Genomic DNA, 21996 nt, shown 5'->3' on the forward strand with positions numbered 1-21996 from the left:
TTATTCCTAAGGCGATGTTTTATGTGTCAGTTGGTTAGTCATTATCTCCATTAATTCGCGCATTATTATTATTATTTTCTATAGGGGCTCAGCTGCGGGGAGGAGTAGTTCCGAGATCACGTGCCCCAGATGAGCTCATCTGCCAGGTCAACATAATGTTGAGAAAGGCGCATAAACAAAAGCACACTCTCGCTTGCTTAAGAGAAGGTACTGTAGAGCCAATCATACGCTACACGTGATGCCTTTAAAATACCAATAACTAAATAGTAGAGAAACAATTCTGATGAATCCGTCGGTGACGCAAAAGTAGTTTTTGTTACTTTAAGTGTTGAGGTACTGCTATACAAAGGTCAGGATTATGTAAAGTGCAATATTTGTTTATAATTTGAATCAATTTATTATAGATTCCTATAAATTCCTTCCCCTAAGGGCATTGGCCTGATCCCATCCACCAAGGAAGTGATGACAGACTACGTGCCAGTTATTATGTTTTATTCCACTCTTTATTTGACGTCCACAATGAGGGTCGAGTTTAATAATCCGCGTTGAGACGTGTTCATCTGTTAATAAAATGTCGTTAAATTATGAGATTTGTATCGGTTTTCTCTTATAGCAGACTCCAGGCTCCAAGAATCTTACGGTCGCCCGCAGAGTTTTCCTTTGTTTCTCCAAAGCAACAGGTGCATCTCGACGTAATGCCGCATTCATGGAACATGGGGAAACCTGTAGGTTTTGACAGCCGTAAATCAAACTCGTCAATTCCCAGCTTTCCCAACCTGAAAACTTGTTTTGGAAACACACAATTTTTATTTAAAAATAGATAGCGACCTTCCGTTTCGGCACATTATTCGGGCTTTCCGAGTTTCAAAACTACTGAAGGCTGCGGGCAACGTTAATAACTTGTATCTACGATATCTTTGGAGTATGGGAACGCCTCACAAACCACGCCCCTCGCCATTTAGACTTTTAGTGCCCCGAGGTGTCATCGGCAAAGTTGGACTCTCAGGCCAGTTGTCAGGTCGACGGCCCTCCGTGGAGGTCTGTGTTCCCCCCCCCCCCCCGCTCCCACCCCGTGTTCAGCTCTCGGTTTCACGTAGGACGCCAGTCCGCATCTCCTCTGCTCAGTATGTCTCCGTCCACGTCCACGTCCCCGCGGCTCCTTGCGGAGAAGGAGGTGGCCCGCCACTGCACCAAGGACTCCTGCTGGGTGCTGCTGGGGACCCGGGTCTACGACGTGACCTCTTTCCTGCGGATGCACCCGGGCGGTGAGGCGCTCCTACTTCGGCGGTCGGGCAAGGACGTCAGCCCGGAGATGGAGGGACCCCCGCACCGGCACTCGGAGAACGCGCGGCGGTGGATGGAGCAGTACTACATCGGGGAGTTGGACAGAGACAGCGGCACCGGCGAGGCACAGGTAGATACGGGGGGGGGGTCGTCACTGGTCGGCCTACGTCATATATGTGCTTGGTGTCAGGAAAGTGACAGGGGGGGGGTCTTCATTCTTTTTTTAACCGCATCACATATAGTAACGCACTAGCTCTACAGGTGTAGCACCTAAGGGTGGGGTTGCCGTGCTTTTCCATTATATGGCCATTGAAGGCCCAATTGTTGGATAACAGTCGTTATACGTTTTGTTGACGTGTGAAACAACTAACATAAACTTTACATCTTTGAACCAGTCAAGTTAGAGGAGGAATATTGTCCTCTGAGATGCACGCGGGGGAGCAGGGGAGTCATACAGGTGTATAATACAGGTGTGTAATGGTCTCCACCTGGACTTTACTGGGCGTTCATGTGGCCTGAGAGAGAAGGAGAACTCTCTTCTCCTACTACCTCTCCTGCTCTCTTTCCTCCGCCCTTCCTCCTCCTCCTCCTCCCTCTCCTCCTCTTGTAGTATTGATTTTAGGAGAGGGAAGAATGACAAGTGTGGAAAAAGACACCTACAGGGGCAGAGTGTATGGCCCGATGCTTGCCATTATACTTGGAGGTGTGTGTGTGTGTGTGTGTGTGTGTGTGTGTGTGTGTGTGTGTGTGTGTGTGTGTGCGCTCGCTCGCTTCTCTGTGCCTGAGGAGGGAGAAACCGAGACTGTTTGCATAATTCTCTTGCCTACTCGAGTGCACATTTACATTTGTGCTGTCCCACCTGTCAGTCCCGTATCGACACACCGGGCCAACACCACTGCAGTAAAAAAAAATCCATTCTTTTCTTTCAAATCTTTCCGTAGATCTTCACGCTCCAGTGACTGACGTTTAGATGTTAGTCAGCAGGCGCGCACACTTTGCCGTCATCTTTGCTAAGACAGATAAATCCTCCCCGCTCACTTAAATGTACATTTTAGTACACTCAAAGATGATCTTGTAAGCCCCAATCAAACACGGACCGGCAGCATCAGCGTCATGCTTACTGCACAGCTGACAGACTTCTTTGGCTCTAACTGTTGTGTTGAGGCCACATGTACTTTGTTGTTGTTTTAAATAAAGGACCTTGTTTTATACGTTACTTTTTTTTATTTTTAGGACCGCCCAACAAAAATAGTTCCAACTGTGAAATGAATTGTATGGGCACACGCAAGAGGGGAAAAAAAAAAAAGCTCCTACATGCTGTGATGCTGCTAAAAGTCTGGTCAAATGTGACAGTGGAAGTCATGAGACTGATTCCTGCTGAACTAAAGTCACAAGGTCATTCCATGTTGATGAAATCTTTGGCCTGCATCCTTTGTCTTCGGTGCTGGAGAACAAACGGTGCTCACTTCCTCCAGTTATTTAGGCCCCTTAACTTAAGGCCAAACCCGCCCCACATGTTATTCATTTAATGATGGGCTTGCTTAGCGTAAAAAGCAGTGCAGGATCGTATTCAATAAAATGGTCCGCTAATCATTCATTACATATAAAAACCGTCAATGAATTAGTTACTATCAAACAGCATATCATACTAGCATAACTTTTATCTGAGTTGTTGAGACTAGATATGGTTTGGTATTTCTGCTTGATAACAATCGGACATTTTCTGGATCGATCGCTGCAGACTTTGTCCAATAACCAGAACCTATTGGATACCTTGAACTAATATTGTTGCCTGACATCACAGAGAGCGGTGGTCTCCTCAGAAACTACCCAGAAGGCCTTGAAAAAGCTCCTACATGCAATGATTCCGCTTCTAGTCCATCGCTGTAGTTTACCTGCCGACCCTCGTTGATAAAAACATCCTCCTACCGTCACGTCAGATCTGCGCAGCTCGGTGAAGAGTCGTCGGATCCCCTTTTGCCGACTCCTCCCTGAAGTCTCCATCCCATCTTCTCTTGACCCTGTGGCATCTTCCACAGAGGTCAAAGAGATGTGGTCAGGAGGCCATTTTTCTTTTTTACCTTTGTCTCTGCTCGCTCTAGGCCGCGGAGGGCCGAGTGTTTGACCTGAGTAAAAGCGAATGCCTCTTCGCCCGGTGGCCGTTACAGCACTCGTGCAACTGTCCGTGTGAGGTTTGCTCGCAGTACAAGCAGACCGAGAGATCAGAGGGGCGATTGGAAGAGACTGTATCCTCCTCGTTTGCATGAGAGATTATATTTCTCACATTGTCCCCCTCCAAGAGCATCAGCCGAGAGACGTCACGCGCCTTTCTGCGTGCATGTTTCAGTCACATGGCCCTGAACATGATGTGAACCACAGTTCATTTTCATGTGTTCCAGGCGTCTGTGATAATCCGAAGCAGGACCTCATCCCACTGTGCATGTAGCCGTAGCAGTGGGGTGTGGGGGGGCTCGATCGGGACTGAGTTTCAGGTCTGTGAGTTTTCGGCAGAGATAAGAATGTAGCCTCTGGTGTTTGTGTTTGTGTTTGGGAGCGGGGTTTACATCAAACAGAGATGGTGTTTATAGGTCAACAAACGGATCTGGTTTCTAACAGATGGTGATTGCTTGCCTTCACCATTTGTGTCATTGTGTCGAGTGAGGAGTTGCCAGAGGCAATCACATCATGAGCGGCGTTTAGCGAGTGCACGGGCAACCAGGGATTAAAGCACTCTTTGGCGTTTTTCTTTTTCCCGATTAGAAGAGTCGCTGCAAAGTACAGATGCGGATAATGTTGTGATTCTCGTCAACCTTTTCACAGAAGTTAATGATTTAATAATCTCAGAATATTTGTCGATGGAAAAGTAGAGACAATGAGTGAAGCCACATCTCACCCCCTGCGCTGTGATGAGGTTGATAAGTGGTTTGTGGTCCGTTGACCAAATTAAGCCGTATTGTCGATTTTAAGTGGACTCTCAGATGAGTGAGTGAATGAATAACAGAGTACTGGAAAATGAAGCCCGGGACTGACACTACTGAGAGTAGAGATGGGGGAAGGAGCGTTTTCAGGTGCAGACCAGGAGGTTGGAGGCTGTGATGGTGCGATTTGATTAGTTCTGCGGATGGAATGCAGGAGAGCCAACGGGTCAGCTTGCTGGAATGCACGTTTCCATCAGCATGAACCCTCTGCTCAATAAGGGGATTGTCCCTCATCAGCTCGGTTCAGTATTAACCGTAAGCTCAATATTAACGAGTGCAATGTGGTGAATGTTGCCGCTAATTAGTCATTTATTTGAATCTGCATTGGAGAAGTTCCAGTTTCTCCTTTCCAGGCACAATATCTGAACTTGTGTATCCGCCGATAGCGGTTAGATAAAAACCCAAACAATAATTTTACTCTGTTATTGTCATCTATAGGGGTTATTTGAATAGGAACAAATAATTAAGATGTCATTAATTATGTTTTTATTTCAATTAGTGATTTGGCTATTACTAACTATATTCATGCATTTTATGCTGCTTGGAGCTAGTGTTACAAGATTACTTTTGAATCTGCCAGTCTAAAGATATCTTTGCCTGATTTAAATTGGTAGCGAATAGAGCCTGAACGCTGTGTAATGGCCCCAAAGAGAAACCTGTTAGCGTTGGCCGTTAGCTCAGTTATTTAACCAGGACAGTGATTCCCACCGGCCGCTAACCGCTAACGTCAACTAGCTCCCTCAGCCTGGTTACTTTGTGGTTATTTATTATGGACTTTGCCAGCTCTCTAAATATCAGCCTGCCACATGAAAGCCAACTAATAGCTTAGCATGAACTAGCATCCCGACCGGCGTTCTGTTACCTTCAGCTGTACTGCGCACAAGAGCCTGCGTCATCAGTGCACCCCCCCCCCCAACTGCCTCTTTTTACAACTCCTAGGAGCCGCTACGAGTGTATAACCATGGAGACGCTTTACCTGGCCCATTGTTTACCTTTTTGCTACCATAGAGACTGCCACCACGCCAATTAGCGCTCCGGGCCAGGCCTCAGGTGGCTCCCCTCATCGCTACGGCAACACCTGGGAGAGACTGAGGGTGAACGCAGCAAGGATGAGGCAAGCCGGATGACCGGTCAGAAGGGAGTGAGGCGGGCAATTGATTTGAGACACAAGTGTCTCACAGGAGTGATGCCTGCCATTGACCTTTTCTCCCAGTGACTGCACTCAGCCCAGTCCCATGGTTATGTGTTTTTAGCTATAAATAAATTCCCCGCGGGGGTATCCGATTGGTTGGAGAGGCAAGCGGCCCGCAGCCGCGCTGTGGTGAGCACAGGATGTGGAACCATGCCAATGAATTTCTACCCAATGTTTCTAAAATATTGTGATACTTTTTCGTTTTTTTTAAGCAACTGAAGTCACATGCGAGAGAGAAACTGAGGTGTAAGTTTTTACGTTCCGTTTTGATTTGAAATTTACTTTCTTTGTAAAGTGAATGGAAAATAAACAAATAGATGAAACTTTATGTAAAGTAAGTGGTTTAGGACTTTCCAACCCTGCCTCCTAAAATGTATTTTCATACCCTACTGCCACAGGACTTCAACTGTGACACGTTCACACCTGCATAATGGTGCTTACACCCATGGCCTCTGTACAGTTTGATGGTTTGTTCACTCGGATTGAATCCAAAATGGCCCCAAACGAGGAAAGACGACTCCTCGTCCTCCCCGCCACAAGGAGACCACTCGGGCCGGGGGGTCTGATATCAGGACGCTACCACGCCCCTGAGCCCCCCCCCCCTACCCCCCTCCCCCCCGCCCCCCCAGTTAGTGTCCCAGTAAAACGCACAGATGGCTAACCTCGAGGTTAGGCCGACGGCACTCTTGAAGGTTTAAAGATAGAAGTGTGATTTTATGGATGGACCCGGCTCGTAGAGATGAAACGCTGACCCTTTTGTTTTGAGCGGGTGGTGAGCCATCTCACAGCGCACCTTTTTAAAGAATTCTCATAACACACTCATGCCGCTTTAGATGATAGATAGATAGATAGATTGATACTTTATTGATCCCTCAAGAGGGTTTTATTTGAACTTTTATACAGTACCAGTCAAAAGTTTGGACCCACATTTTCATTTTTTTTTTTGAAAATGCGTCCAACTAAATATAAAGATCCTTTTGCCGTGATTTTGTGCTTTATTCCAACTGGATGGTTTGTCTTGTTGGTTGTAGCAGCACATCACATTGTGAGGATGTGGTCATTGTTTTATATTAATATGACACCTTTTTTCTCTGCCGCCTGTTTTTGGTCTCTACATTGAATCCTCTAATGCGGCTCCTTGTCACAGTGCGAGTTGAATAGATTACCAAGGAGGTCCCCACGTCTCCCTGAACTTTAGTCCACGACACCCAATGATCACACAGGCGATGTGTGGAATTGTGCGTGATAGTACCGTGATAGACATATTGTGTCCGTGCATTATTTAAATGCCCCATCAAATTCCGACTGGATTCCAAGTCTTCAAATTCGAAGGTCCATTTTTCTGCAAATGGTCATTTGTGACATTTAAAAAACAAAAACAAGCTCCCCATATCTTCAGAACGAGGCAGCGTGTTGAGGGCGGGCGCATATTGTTCATAAAGCACTTGGCTCACTCACTGTCTTCATGGTAACATGACGCCCGCTGCACAAACTGGCCGGCTACACACAGCCTCTGGTTATGACGCACACAAGCCGCACACAGAAAGGATGGAACCTCAAGTCCTGGTCAGTCAAGTTTGACTGGTTCTTTTAGTTGCAGGGAGACAAGTGATATTGCTAGCTGCAAACACACACACACACACACACATTCCATTCTCTTTTTCTTTTGTGTCCTCGGGCTAAAAACACCCCACATTAGCCTTAATCAACTCGGCACAGGGTACGAGGCCGCGGCCAAACAGTAGAACCGCCGCAACAACGAGTTGTATTGTGGATGTGTTGCATTAATCATTGATATGAAATAGTGTTTGCATTTTGTATCTCACTGTAAGCGAGAAGGCCAATGACAAAAAGGTTTGCTCGGGGAGCTCCGCTAGATTATCAATTACAACTTTGTCGGCCCACTGAGAAGATGGCGATTTGTGATCTTTAGACGTTGTTATCTGGAGTACAGGTGCTGATCTTCTTCTGTGGCCTCCTCGGTGGAGGCTGTGTGTTTGTTCGGGTGTGTTTGGCAGCACAATTATGTAAAAACTACCGGCCCCTACCGGAAGAACCCATTTTAGAGCCGATCCGAAGCACATTCTTTTTTCGCCGGAGTCAACATCGCGAGGCAGGACACACTTCTGGTTCGCTTTCAACCGACGCGGACCGTTTGTTTGGGGAGGAAGTGCGTTACTGGATGACGTCCCTGGGGTTTACGACCACCTGCTGTGTACTGCCTTCAAGGCCTCAGAATCAAGGCGGAAACGACGAGTAGCTCAAGCTCACCAAGCTCACTCTTCGTCTGTGCCAACATCTAACGCCCCACTGATTCCAGCAGAGGAGAGGTGTGTCAATCTGACCAGCCGTGAAAGAATTCAACTATGACTCAGTCATTTGAATTTGCCGCTAGTCATTGTTTAAAAAAAAAAAAATGAATAGACGCAGCGATAAATAAACAATGTTATCACTTCTTTTTTAAAGCATGCGTGGCACATGATTTAGAATTTTTCCACACCCTGTAATTGTTACATGGAAGTGCTCGAGGAAGTACACTTAATGTCGGGTGCTATTGCTGCCGTTTTGGTAAGCGTCGGGTACAAAAGCATCAGAAAACTCTGACTTGTAGAGAAGCACGTCGGCGACAGGTTTGTTTGCAGTCCATGGGCGATACAGTTTTTGAAAAACCTATATTTTAAAAGATTACATTTAAACACCAGGATTTCCTGAAAGAAAGCCTGAACGCATCAGTGTTACTGAAAGGAACCTTTGTTAGCCGTTATGCCGCCCACACTCCCGATGATTAAAACACTGATTGTTTGTTCACCATCTCCCGATTGCAAGATACTGAATATCTTCCGATACCGATATCAATCGTCCGTGAAATCTTATTTCACACTTTTATTGTTTAGGTGTGTAATAAATCCTCGTTTTGCATGCGTTAATTACACCCAGATGAGATCATGGCGAATTAGATAAATAGATTTATAAAGGTCAACAGGTTTTGATGAGTCACTGGTGTTGTATTCCTAAAGGAACCATTTTCTCTTTCACTCGCTGTAATGTGTGTGATTGATCGATGTGCCACACAAGTGTTCCCAAAGCTCCTCCCCGGAGTCACTGAACTTCAACCCAGCTCTTTCCACATGCATCTGGCCTGGGACCTGCTGTGGCAACGCCCTTTACAAACACACACGCACATACACACAGTTGTCACAATGGCAAGTCTGTGGTTTCAATGTGCGAAGTATCAATTGAAATTAATGCATAATAGTGTTGTCAATCAAGCCAAACTTCATTGTCAATGAAAGACGAGAAAGATAAAAAAAAAAATGGGGCAAAATGTGAAAGAGAAATTGGTAATGTGGCCCGCTGCCACATTCCAGCGAGTGCGTGGTGGGCAGCGCTGCAGCTCTGAGATCGAAGGAAGGATGTGTGATTCCATTTCACCCCTTGCCTAGTTTTGCACGTCGGTTTAAGAGCCTGAAGTGGCATGTTATTTGCCCGGGGCAAGGCGGGCGAGCCCTGAAAGGCTCTTCAGTCGGTCACAAGTTGTGTTCTAACTAAGATTAGACAAGGGCTATAATTTAGATCTATTCAACTGGGAAATGATCAAACGTGTATTTCTGCTGTTGAAAAGTTGTCACTCCGGCAAGAAGGGGGCCTTAAGGGGGGCAGCTGACACATTTCCTCAGCCCTGTTATACATAACTCACCCACCCAACCCCTCCATCCTTCACCTATGTCCGACCCCGTCCCCTAGTTATCTCCGTTATCCGTCCTGCAGTGCAATAAATGAGATATACATGAATACAATATACATGAATAATTCATTTGATTACATTGTGACAACACAAGGGAACAAGTGATGTTCATAGCGATTTTCATTATTACCCATCATATGTTTAACCTGTAACCTGTCAAAATGCTTCCGCACAATAAAAAAAAAGTTAAGTTACCTGATAATTTTTCATCTAAATGTGTGTGTTTGTCTTTTTATTGGACTCCAAAGAAATCTCTGTGCAACAGCTGCACGTTGCTCGACATAATAAAGACCAAACAATATTCCAAGACTGGACCTCATTTATAACCAGCTCAATCTATCTGCGCCTCTGATGATGGCGGGTTTGTTTCACTGTTATGGCCTGTCACATGATTGTGATATGGCCCTGTAACTTTGGCTAGCTAGGTAAATAAACATAGGGCGTAACCGTATGCTGCAATGCCTCAGTGATTTGCATCCGTATCTAGTCTTTATTATTAACTAGCACGCACATAAGTCATGACAGATTATGTTAGAGGCTGTAGAAAATAGCCTTTACTGCATCTTTTTTGTTTTTCCACCTTAACAAGTATAACTTCGTACCGTTAATGGTCTCATCTCCAAATGAATGCAGGATGTCCGAACAGACTATACTGCTGGCTAAAGTCAGCAAAACAAAGTGCTGGTGCACACTTAATCCATTGACGGACGAAACCTCATCGTTCACATCCTCTGTGTATCTTCATGACTGTCGTGGCTATCGGCTGAAAGGTGACGAACATGGGTCCGAGCTGACACGATCAACTCAGGATTGTCCCCATCTGGTTCCTATTTTTCCCCACCGCCTTATCTTGTAATCATGACCAAATGATTACAAGATTAAAGACGTAGTCCCCTGCTGCCTTAAATTGGTTTCATTCCTCTTCCCCATCCTCCTCCTCCTCCTCCTCCAGCGGAGGCTGACTGTAGTTCCTGTGTTGCGATGGTACCAGCCACTTCGCCACCCTCCTCCCAACCATCTCCTTTGTTTTGTTTTGCCTCATTCTGACAGAGCGCTCCTTATGTGGTTCTCTTTGACAGTGATGTCCTCCGTAAAATAAGATAATGCCGTCCCCCCGCCCTCTCCTAGCGAGGCGTCCCCGAAGTTTGCAGACATGGAAACATGGAGACCGTACTTCTGTGTTGCGAGAGGGTAAATCGGAAGATTTTATCGATCCAATCAATGAGCCCCCAATACGGCAAACATGGAAAAAAGAGGAATGACGTATTTGAGGTTTGTCTTTTTAAAAGACAAAAGGCTATCCTCAATGTTTGCCTTATGCCCGATGACGAATAGGGTTCAGATGTTTATTAAGCTTGTTGAATGCTCTTAGATTGGAGATGAAAAGTCTTCAGCCCTCACTGTCCCACAGTCAATAGATATCATTCTCAACATGGCTATGGGTCCAAGTAGGGGAGAGTTGTGTCAACAGCACAGACCCCCCCCCCCCCTCCCCACCTTGGCCCATTGTCTCAGCCCCGGCCTGATGAGTGTACACAGGCACTCCTGGATCCGTGTCTCTGCCTTTTACGTTCAGTCAGTAACGTAGAGGAGGTTTCCGAGAGGCGATTGGACCTCAGCTGCCTTTAACTTGCAGTCTCTCTACTGGGGGCGACTTCTGTGGTTGCCAAAAGAAGTCATATTACATGGAAGTCTATGATTTATTCCCTCAGTAAACATTGTTAACATGAGTTTATGGTCTCAATATCAAGTTGCAAGTCTTCTCCAATGCAGAATGATTATCATTTAGTAAACAATTGTCCATTCAGAGTTGTGGATGCCGTTTCTACCCTGGCGTCTCTTCTGTGGTCCAAATATGGTCACTTCTGTTGACTGGTTCTAAAAGACCAACATGGTCGTTGGCCGAACTACCAAACTCAAGGCTGCGATACACAAACCAATGAGTGACATCACAACAAATATTACTCCTGCAGGCCTCGTATAAACAGTCTTTGAGTTACATGTTGTGAACTACAGGCTGCCTTACTTTTCATGATGAAATACGGAAACTACAGGTAAACAAAGAAATGTGTGGTTCCTGCGTCCATCCAGACTACGGACAGTCTGACTCCAACTTCAAACAGAAAGAGCAATCTCTCTTTGCACAAGCCTGGCTTATTAGAAACCTTAGATTTGTGCAAGCTTTCCTCCAAATATTTTTTCCCGGGAGGATCATTTTTACTACAAAATCCTAGGAGGAGGGGAGGGGGTGGCGGCAATTTTGGAGATAGTCAGTCGTGGATGTTTTTGTTCAAAGTTCACACACTTGTATAACCATGAAGGAAATTGGCCACAAAGGCGATTCCTGAACAACTTCCTGTCTTGGTTCATTTTTAATTAGATGTGGGACAACAACAAAGTCCTACTGGATGAAGAGCTGCCGTGCACCCCTGCTGCCAGATCTGCCAAAACTATATATCAAAACTACATAAGTGATGGAACGATCACCACCTTTTTTTACCTTTCCTTTTTGTGTGTAGGGGGGGTGCTTTTCATCCCCCACGCTCCTCGTTTTTAATGCGTCAGCCATCATGTGATGCGTGTGGACGCGGAGCCTTTCGTGGCTACAGGTGCTCACACCTTTTCAGTCTTATCTTAGAATGGGAATACAACCGCGAGTTTTGTTTAAAAGCAGATGGTTCCCTCGAGGTTAGAAAGGGGGGTTCAACAGCAGAAACCACTTAGTCTCACACTGTCTTCAGCTGTGCTTTTAGCGTCCTTTTCTAGTGTCATCATCACTGTTTCCCTTATCGAAGTGACTGAATTTCATGAACAAACTGTTCATGAGTCTGTGACTACAGACTCTTTGAGCCCCTTCCTTCGGGCAGGAGGTTGCGGTCCATCAGAACAGTTTTTTGCTCTTAAACCAAGTCTGTGTCCCCCATTGACCCAAATACTTGGCCCCAAAGATTTGCACAGTGGTTTCTCTCAGCATGGAAACATATGGACATACATACGTGTTTTAACGTGCTTATCTGTTTATATTGTTAGTTCTTGCCTTTATTCTTATATTGCACCAAGTCAAATACCTCTCTGTGTAACATATGTGGCAATAAATGGCTTCTGATTCTGACACAAACAAACACACACACACACACACACACACATTTACTCGCAAATCAATCAATATAGTCATACGAGATTTTCACCATAGTCAACCATTTTCACCTAATCAAATATTGATGGATTCATATAGAATCCTAAAGTATTTATACGTGTATATGTCAGGAGACTGAATAGGCGTCATCTTTAACTTTGACACCCAGTTGTTATAACTCGTTCATGGGCTGAACACAGATGCGTGATAGCATTTTATAAGCCAGAAAAAAGCATTTTGGTAATGTCAGAGTAACCGGGAGGGAGGCAGGGTGAGCCACAGTAGTAGTTTGTATCCTTTTATGGTTGAAATGTACTTATTGTTAGTTGCTTTGGATAAAAGCGTCGACTAAATGACATGTAATGTAGTGATCTGTGCGTATTTTGTTTAAAGACATGTAAAAGTAGGGACTAAGACAGGGGAACCAGACATCGTTAATCATAAAAAAAATGTCCTTGATATTGTACAAATTTCCTTTGTACAATATCAACTTATAACTTCCCTTCCTGTCCCCTCTCATTAGCAGCGTTGTGTAAAATGGCTTCTCATATCTGTAGCACCTTTATCTTCCAGTGACCCTTTTGTCTTGCCGGTCCACTGTGTATAAAGTGGGAAGAGGTTATTAAACGTCAGAATCGCATGCTGCTCACAGCCTTATTCACGTAGGCCACGGCCGCTGCTGATACAGAGGGTGTGTCACGCCTGTGTGTGTGTGTGTGTGTGTGTGTGTGTGTGAGTTAGCTGTGCCACCCTGTGTGATTTGTTTTGGTATCGGCTCTGTCACCTGGTATAGTATCGCCCTAGAACACGTTTGTGCTCTGATACACACATTGTTTGGCCTAGTTGATCTAATTAAGAAACCATAAGGGACCCGTGAGCGAGTTCGGGTTGTGAGTGTGTGTGTGTGTGGGCCCTTGTGCACGTGCTTGAAAACCAACCAGCTGATTTTTCACTTGACTGTCGCATGGTCGAAGACTAAAACGAAGCAGATATAGAAACCGATCACTGACCACACCTCAATGCCTTTTTCTTGAACTGATTCCAAGTAAGAGAATATTCCTACTTGGCTGTGAATATTCTAATATTATGCCAGAGCGTGCAAACACAAGCACCTTCTTTCACTCCCTAACAACCCCTCTGAAGAGGTCGGCTTTTTCTCTTGACTGTGCAGCTGTGCGTAGTGCTGGTGTCCGGTTTGTGTACAACGCACAGACACACACACGTCACTCACTGTACACGCGTCCAAAGAATGCTCCTAAAACCCAAATGATGCCGGCATGCCCCACAAAGCTTCATGGGAAAGGGCTCCATTTGGGATACGTCCTTGTTTGAAATATCCAAACGGAATTGTCCGTTTACCTGACTCTCTGATTCGTCAGTTCAAATGTGTCCGTCCGCCTGAACAGTACATTCACTAGATTTCATTCTGTATTCAAAACACTCGTATCTTCCCCGACTCGCCTGCCAAGCTGCAGCAGCTGCCGCTTCCTTTCGTTGTCAGGGCGGGTGACCGTGTGAAAGCCGCTAATGCTTCATTCAAATATGCCCGCGGAGAAGTCGGTGGAAAGGTTTCGCCATGATGTTTTTCTAACGCATGGCGATGTGGTGGGTGTGACCGGGGTTTTCTCTCCGCGGCGGCCACACAAGGGCCAAAGCTATTCATAATATCTTGCTGTCGCATCGAGTGGGATCAATGATTGATCGTGTTTAGGGCCTCTACCCGTGGACACTGACGGGCCATAGATTGAAAAGGTTCAAAGATTGCGGATCGTAAAACGTTATGTGTTGAAGTGTGCGTGTCACATGTTGCCTCAATCTTTGAGCATACGACTCGGCGGCGGGACTAAAGGTCCCTCTGGAAAAGAACTGTCCCTCGTGAATCAACGTACCCATAAACACCATGTAGGAAGTGAACACAACACCTTTTCCGTCTCATTTTGGGGGTGGATTGCGGCGCTGGCAGATTACTGAGCCCCATCGTTCGGCCCCCGTCACGATGGCAGCGACCCGCCGGACCCGCAGACAATTCCTGTTAACGATGCTTTCTGAACGAGATGTTTTATTTGGTTGCCCTGCCATAATCATTTATATGTTACAAAAGCACGTGGGCGTGCCTCTTAATGTTACACTCAGCGTGCGTTTTACTTTAATATGCACACAATACCCCCCTCCATCCCTGAGGGTCCGAGGCACTCCCTCCATAGTCTGTCAAACGCTGTAATACACTTTATATTATATATAGCATATGCATGTAAACTGTGGTTTATAGGTACAGAGCAGCTTTATCGGATGGGGGCAGGAAATGGAGCTCTCGGGTGTTTGATTGAATTATGAATATGACGCCATCCTTCCTTTTGCCTGCTCTAATCCTGCACCCCCACTCAGAGACACATCCGTCTCTACACAGGACTGAAATGAGGGAAAAGGGCTTGTCCACCTCGTCTACTTTTCTGCTGTAACTCACATCCCGCTTCTTGCCTGGTTTTGTCCCTGCAGACCGCGAGAGCGAGGAGGAAGGCCGGCGAGCAGACAGTCAGAGAGACGGGAGACGAGAGGACAGGCAAGCGCGTGACCGAGGAGGACGAGAACGCCGACTACAACCGCTGCAGCCCGGTGGACCTGGACAAGGTGTGTGTCGCTGTGTGTGTTTGTCTCTGTGAGAGACTCACAGCATCTCTTTGCGCGCGTGTGCGTGTGTGTGTGTGTGTGTGTGTGTGCTGGTCATGGGGCTGGCGGAGAAGAGTGAACAGCCATCGGGTTATTCACCCCGTGTCATTCCTAAACCGTCCCTGTTTGCACACTCAAGTAATGGTAAATGGTAAATGGCCTGTACTTGTATAGCGCTTTTCTAGTCTTCTGACCACTCAAAGCGCTTTAACACTACATGACATCATTCACCCATTCACACCCATCCATACACTGATGACAGGAGAACCATACACAGTGACACCTGCCATCAGTAACTACCATTCACACACTGTAGTCGCAGCTACAGGAGCAATGGTGGGTTAAGTGTCTTGCCCAAGGACACAACGACATGCGGGTTAGCCGGGCCTGGGATCGAACCCACAACCCTCTGATTGGAGGACGACCGTGCTCCCCACTCACCCACAGTCGCCCCAGTAAGTAAGGAACATTCATTCATGTTCCACTTTTCACAGACAAAGGTCACAGAGAAGAGAACAAAAATTACACAATGTGACCATAACAGGGCCAATAATGTACAAGAGCACCAAACCTTTTTTATGAAGGCACAATGAAATGGTGAATAAAAATATTGATTGAAACCGGCTCACCGCATTGATTTGACCCAAACGCCAGTCTGAACAGGACAGGGAACAACGTTTTCAGCTGATTCTCACATGAAATCTCAGACTTAGCAAACCATAGGGGCATAAGCAGAGCGTTGCACAGTTAACGCTCGGTCACCAGAGGTCTTGAGGTGAGTGCGTATAATGAATGGAAGAGAATTTGACATGGGAGCACGGGCTGGTAAATAAGGGCCAAGTGTGTCAGCCTCCCATGCAGGAGTGTGTCCGTGTAGCGTGTCTCCTAAATGCTACAGTGAGCCAGTGAGGAGATCAAAGCACAGAGTGAGGAGAAAAGTGCGTTACAATAATCAATATGAAAGGAGATGAGTGTGTGTGTGATTATCTCCGCGGTGGATAATACAGAATTCAGTTTATTCATATTTCTTTGGTGGAAGAAGTATGAGCACTTCGAAAGAGCCCCTCTTCCATTAAACAAGTATGATAATAACCCGGGACCAGATGTTGTCTTCACATAATTTAAAAAAAAAAAAATTATATTGAGGACGTTTATATTGAGGACGTTTCCGGGGCAGGCATCAGTGCAACCGGGCTGTTGTGGTCTGGCCGCGATGCAAAGGCAAATTGGTAAAAGAGGAATGTCACATTATTTGATATTTACTTTCCTTTTCTGTGTCTTGTCCTCCCATGTGTCTTTTCACATTTTCTCTGAGCACATCTAAATGGTAAATGGCCTGTACTTGTATAGCGCTTTTCTAGTCTTCCGACCACTCAAAGCGCTTTAACACAACATGACATCATTCACCCATTCATACACTGATGACAGGAGAACCACACACAGTGACACCTGCCACCAGTAACTAACATTCACACGCTGTAGTCGCAGCTACAGGAGCAATGTTGGGTTAAGTGTCTTGCCCAAAGACACATCGGCATGCGGGTTAGCACAGCCTGGGATAGCCTGGGATCGAACCGACAACCCTCTGATTGGAGGACGACCGTGCTCCCCACTCACCCACAGTCGCCCTGAGGAATGTGACACCCAGTTTCACAAATGGTTTAATGCTCCTTTGCTCTGCTGTAATCCCATTGTTTTTAGATTCTTATTACTTGCTGCTACATGACTTTAATGGTACAAACAACCCACACTTACAGGTATTAGTCTGACATTCTTATCAGTAAATTATGTCAGTACTTAATTACAGTGTATCCACTTAATTAATAATAATAATACTACATAGCATATAAACATGCACTGAGCTCGGTACTCATGTTGCAGCTCTGCAATGGAGGCCTTAGTGCAAAGCTGTTATAGAAAATAACTTATGGATGGATACATTTTGTTTGTGTTTTTGTATCATAATTGTGTAAATCATAGCAATATAAGATTTCTTGTAGTATGATCAAAGACTTTACATTTACACTAACAAGATGTCTTTTTCTGACAGCTGTCATCAATAAATCGCTGAAGATACCTTATCAAAAATCTCATTGTGTAAACACTTTTTCTAAAAAGCACCAACGAAAGAGTCGATATGAACGCATTTAGGTGGAAGATCTTTTGGTATTGACCTTTGGTTGTGGTCACTTTACAGTGTGACTTAGTATCGTCACAGAAAGCAGAACAAGCTGACAAACGGAATCAGTTTTTCCTGAACGAACGGAGGCCATAAAGAACAAAGGTGGGACTCTCCGATGGTGATAACTAGCCAGCTGACCGGCTGCCACCAGGGGAAGTGCCACAGCGCGCCAAGATTTTTGGGATTACATTAAGCTCATGTGGTCTCTCCGGGTTTAATGGGATCTCTCCCCCAGTGGTCATGGTTTTACTAATCTTTCCATTAGACATGACAAAACTGACCACAGATCGGTGTGACTTTCTGCATTGTCTGTCCACACACGGTCTCTTTTTAACCCAAGTATCTCAAATTCTGGTCTTCTGGTCCCTCCACAACCCACCAACAGTTTCTTCCTGGTTTGACAAAGAGCACTTCACCAGTCCTTTGACTCTCCGCTGTCTCCTGCTGGATGGTGCAGGTTTCTGTTACATTAGGTTACATTACCTGTGTGCTTTCTACAGCACACTCTTAAATGTGAACAGAATCCGTTGTACTGACGCCTCAGCGGTTGTGTCTGTGCAGGATTTGGTGGACTGGCGGAAGCCTCTGGCATGGCAGGTAGGCCACCTGGGAGAGAAGTACGACGCGTGGGTTCACCAGCCGGTCGACAGACCGATCAGGCTGTTCGGAAACCCCTTGATGGAGGCCGGCACCAAGACCTCCTGGTAGGAGACGTTGTCTTGTCTTGTATATAGATGAAAAAAGGAAATGAATGATCAAAAATACATAGAGAAAAGGAAAAAGTATGCACAGTGCAAACTCAAAATATTCTTGATTTAAAGCAATCCATTGTATTACCGTTACATTAGAATAACCCTGCGTTAGGAATACATTTACAATTTACTCTAATTGTGATTGATATGATTAGATAGATACAAACAGGTTACATCACCCCCAACGTAACATGATATGACGGTTAAAGTCCAAACTAACGACCGTATGTCGCTGTATGCTCTCTGGCTGCAGGTACTGGGTGCCAGTGGTGTGGCTTCCTGTCGTCTTCTATTTCAGTTGGTACTGCTACACCACCCTGGGTGAGGGCACCACCAGACTCAACCTCACTTCAGGTAACACACACACACACACAGCCGCACAACGATGATATCATGGTACACTGTTTTCAAAAAGCACAAGAGACTTTTGCACACTTTCATAATTTAATTTGCACAACTCATTTGCCAGCGCTCACACAAAAGCCCACCTCGTTGTCTCTTTCACGTCCACCTGACGCGTGCGTGCATCGACGTCGCTCTCTTTGTTGCCAGGCATCTCCGTCCCGATCCACAAGTACTGCTTCCCTCTGCTCTTTCTGCTGGGCTGGTTCTTGTGGTCGTTCATCGAGTACTGCATCCATCGCTTTGTCTTTCACATGAAACCGCCGGCCCACAACTACTACCTTATCACGATACACTTCCTCCTGCACGGACAACACCACAAGGTAGGGACCACTGCGAGGCTGAGCAAAGCTCTATAAAACCGGTTCATCATTAGCTCAGAAGTATTTATTAGTTTATTCCCTTTGTTGAGTTGCAACCCCCCTTTTGTGCTCTGGATGTCAATCAATAGTCCGTAAACCCAGACGCTTCCGTTTACCTCATCCTCGTCCTGGTGCGCCATGTGTCTCTCCGCAGTCTCCGTTTGACGGCTCTCGGCTGGTCTTCCCCCCCGGCCTGGCCTCCCTGGTGGTGGGGAGTTTCTATCTGATCCTCTGCAGGACGCTCCCGGAGATCCTCGGTACGTCCGTGTTCGTCGGAGGTCTGTGTGGCTACGTCATGTACGACATGATCCACTACTACCTTCACTACGGTTCCCCCAAGAGGGGCTCGTACATGTACGGCCTGAAGGCCTACCACGTCAAACACCACTTTGAGCACCAGAGAGCAGGTGAGCGCTGGAAGCCGGACATTCGTCAGACAAATAGGGCGGCCGATTTTATTTTTATTTTTTCATGCCTTTTGTTTTTGTCTGATCTATATAAAGCCCCGATGTGATCTCTTTCCAGGTTTTGGCATCACCTCCACATTCTGGGACCACCCCTTCAACACAGTCATCCCCAATGAGAAGTACTAACACAGAAGCAGCTCTCCTAAAAGGGCCATAGGACTAATCAACCGCCCTCCTTAGCAACCAGCCCACATGCTGTAACCACCGGGACACCCGTTAGTTCAATTTCCACCGCCACAGTTTTCCAAAACCATGGAGGATGTTCCACTATTAAGGAGTCTGACGAACCCACGCATCCATCTCATGTCAGCACACAAAACATTCTCTGGAGTTTTTTTGTTTGTGTCGACCAGTACGCACCGTCACCGAAGCCTTTCCGTGCCACTTTTATTTATTTAGCAAAGAAGTGTGTCTGAGCGATGGACCCCAATTGGCACCGCCCTTTTAAATATTTATATATATATATATATATATATATATATATATATATATATATATTAATATATATTAATTCCTTGGTGTGATGAGGCGATTTATATATTGCCATCGCCTCGTCACACCGAGGAATTTAGACCCAAATTTAGATCAAACACACACACGCACTGTCCAAGATTCCTTGAGAGGAAGACTGCGGGAAAAGGAAGTGATATGTGGTTGTTGAATGTGGAAGATGGAGGAGAAACTGATGTGATGAGAGAAAGTGTGAGAGTGTGTGTGGAGAGAGAGAGAGAGAGAGAGACCAACTCAGATCTTCTAACCTTCCTCCGCATCTGCAGCTTCACACGCTGCCACACTCGGTCACGCTCAGGTATTGTAACATGCTAGAGATGTTCCCTTCCTTTTTTTGCCCTGCTGTAGTTTTTGGAAACGGCTGAGAACACAAAAAAAATCTGTCTTCAAATATTACAACATGCTAAAAGACTAATTTATTCATTATCAGTAAAGCTGCAAAAGTGAAATCTTACTCCAGGGCACTAATGTAATGTTAATATTGATTTTTACATGTTTAACCACTGAAGATATATTTTTGCAAGTCTTTTGTAATGCATCCTCCGTTTTCTTTTCTTTTGTCATGCGTGGTACAACAAAGATGTAGAAATAATATTTTGTAAAATGCATTTGAATTAGAACAGGAGAGTTATTAGCAGCAGTGTTACGGTCCTGGCGTGAGCAGATGTTTTCTCATTGGCTGGACGGTGAGAAAATGGCTGTTTTGATGAAGACGAATGTCTGCAGTGTGTTGTCATGGCGTCAGAGGGACAGAGCTGAGGGCATGAGGCCGGCCTGCCAGACTTCCTGTTGTGGGGATCTCAGGGATCATTTTTTATTGGCCCTGCAGACCTCAGCAGGATGACGATGGATGAACCATCTGACCGGGCAGCAGGAGGTCTTGATCGCGACCGGCGGATCTTCAGGAAGTTTCCTCTGAACAACCTGACAACTGAAGGAGATCAAACTGCATCAAAACCGTTCACATGCATCAGTCAGTCAGGCCAAGTCTGAATGTACTACAACGGCTGAAAAACCCTTTCTATCCACTTTTCTAGCTTAAAGAAAAGACTCCCATTTACATAATATCTGTGTCCATGCATTCCTACGCTCTGTAAAATAACATGCAAAAGATGACTTTCATAATAATAATGCAGTGACATTATTTAATTTGTGTATTTTTTTTTCTTAATATTCAGTGCAGCAATAACATTAAATCATCAAGTATGGGGCTGTGTTTTCACCGGATTGAGCTAAAACCGCACCAAAATGTACCTGCAGCATATCGTTTTTTCTAAAACCATAACGCTGTCTGTGGTGACGATGAACACTCAAGGCATCGTGAAGAATAATCATGACATTGATATAATTACCACGAAAATGATGAACCAAAGATTACTGTTGATGACCGTGATGATGGTTGAGATACTGATAGCCATGATTATAATGACGTAATAATTATGGTGACGTAATAATAATGATGACGACGATGATGATGATGAGTGTAATAATGCAAACTGATTGTGCCGGCTGCTTAGCAATCTAAAACGTTTCAACCTCTTGAAGGGAAGAGAGATCTTATTTATGTGTGTTTATACAAAATAGATGCCTCGATCCTGACTGGTGAACCTTTCCTTGTGCTAAGTTACGCAGCCTGAAATAACATTTCCTAAATATGTTTACTTAGATATTCTATAACTTTTATTTTTAAATCTTAAGTGTAAATAAAGGTCTGTATATTTCTGAAGTTGGTCTGTCTTTTATTTGATCACTATTTATAATTTATTTCTGTGGTATTATTCATCTTTCGGGGGCTTGAATGCTTAAATGTCATGGAACCCCATCAAGTATTTGAGATTTTACAGTTTAGAGCAAAGTGGTGGACGGCTAACCAACCAAACATTTGCAAAAAACAGTGCTGATAAACGACTTTATCTATTTCTATTTATTTTTTAGTGTAATACTTTATGGACTACCATGTACACCACTTTTATTTTCCAATGCAAATAGAGCATGGAATTGTGAAATTTTTAATTTGTGGTATACGGGTTGTTTACTTTTTAAGTGTCGCCATCTCAGCAACTTGCGTCATATTCCCGCCTATTGTCGAGTTTCTTCTTAAGAAGAAGAGCAGGAGACGCGGGAGCGAGTAACGTCATGCAGGAACTCTCGTTAAAAAGACTTGAAATGTGTTTGAGGTGATGTTTCTTGCTATGAAAACTGAAACTCTTGTTAGCTGAAATCAGTGATTAAAATGAAAATGACAAAACTCCAGAAAAACAAAGAAAAACTTGGATTGAAAAGTTACACAGAAAGTATTTTATCAAAGAAAGAGGCGTT

The 21996-nt window shown here is 45.1% G+C and overlaps 1 protein-coding gene across 1 annotated transcript; it reads left to right on the plus strand.

Annotated features, from left to right (window-relative positions):
- Positions 1 to 973: 973 nt before the first annotated feature.
- On the plus strand, positions 974 to 21403 carry LOC120809582 (fatty acid 2-hydroxylase). Its single transcript, XM_040163492.2, has 7 exons — positions 974 to 1414; positions 14832 to 14963; positions 17746 to 17888; positions 18190 to 18290; positions 18489 to 18661; positions 18855 to 19107; positions 19226 to 21403. The coding sequence occupies exons 1-7, from the start codon at positions 1127 to 1129 to the stop codon at positions 19291 to 19293; spliced, it is 1158 nt and encodes a 385-aa protein (XP_040019426.1). The 5' UTR covers positions 974 to 1126; the 3' UTR covers positions 19294 to 21403.
- The last annotated feature ends 593 nt before the right edge of the window (positions 21404 to 21996 follow it).

The sequence above is a fragment of the Gasterosteus aculeatus genome, chromosome X, assembly GCF_964276395.1.
Source record: "Gasterosteus aculeatus chromosome X, fGasAcu3.hap1.1, whole genome shotgun sequence".
NCBI lineage: Eukaryota > Metazoa > Chordata > Actinopteri > Perciformes > Gasterosteidae > Gasterosteus > Gasterosteus aculeatus.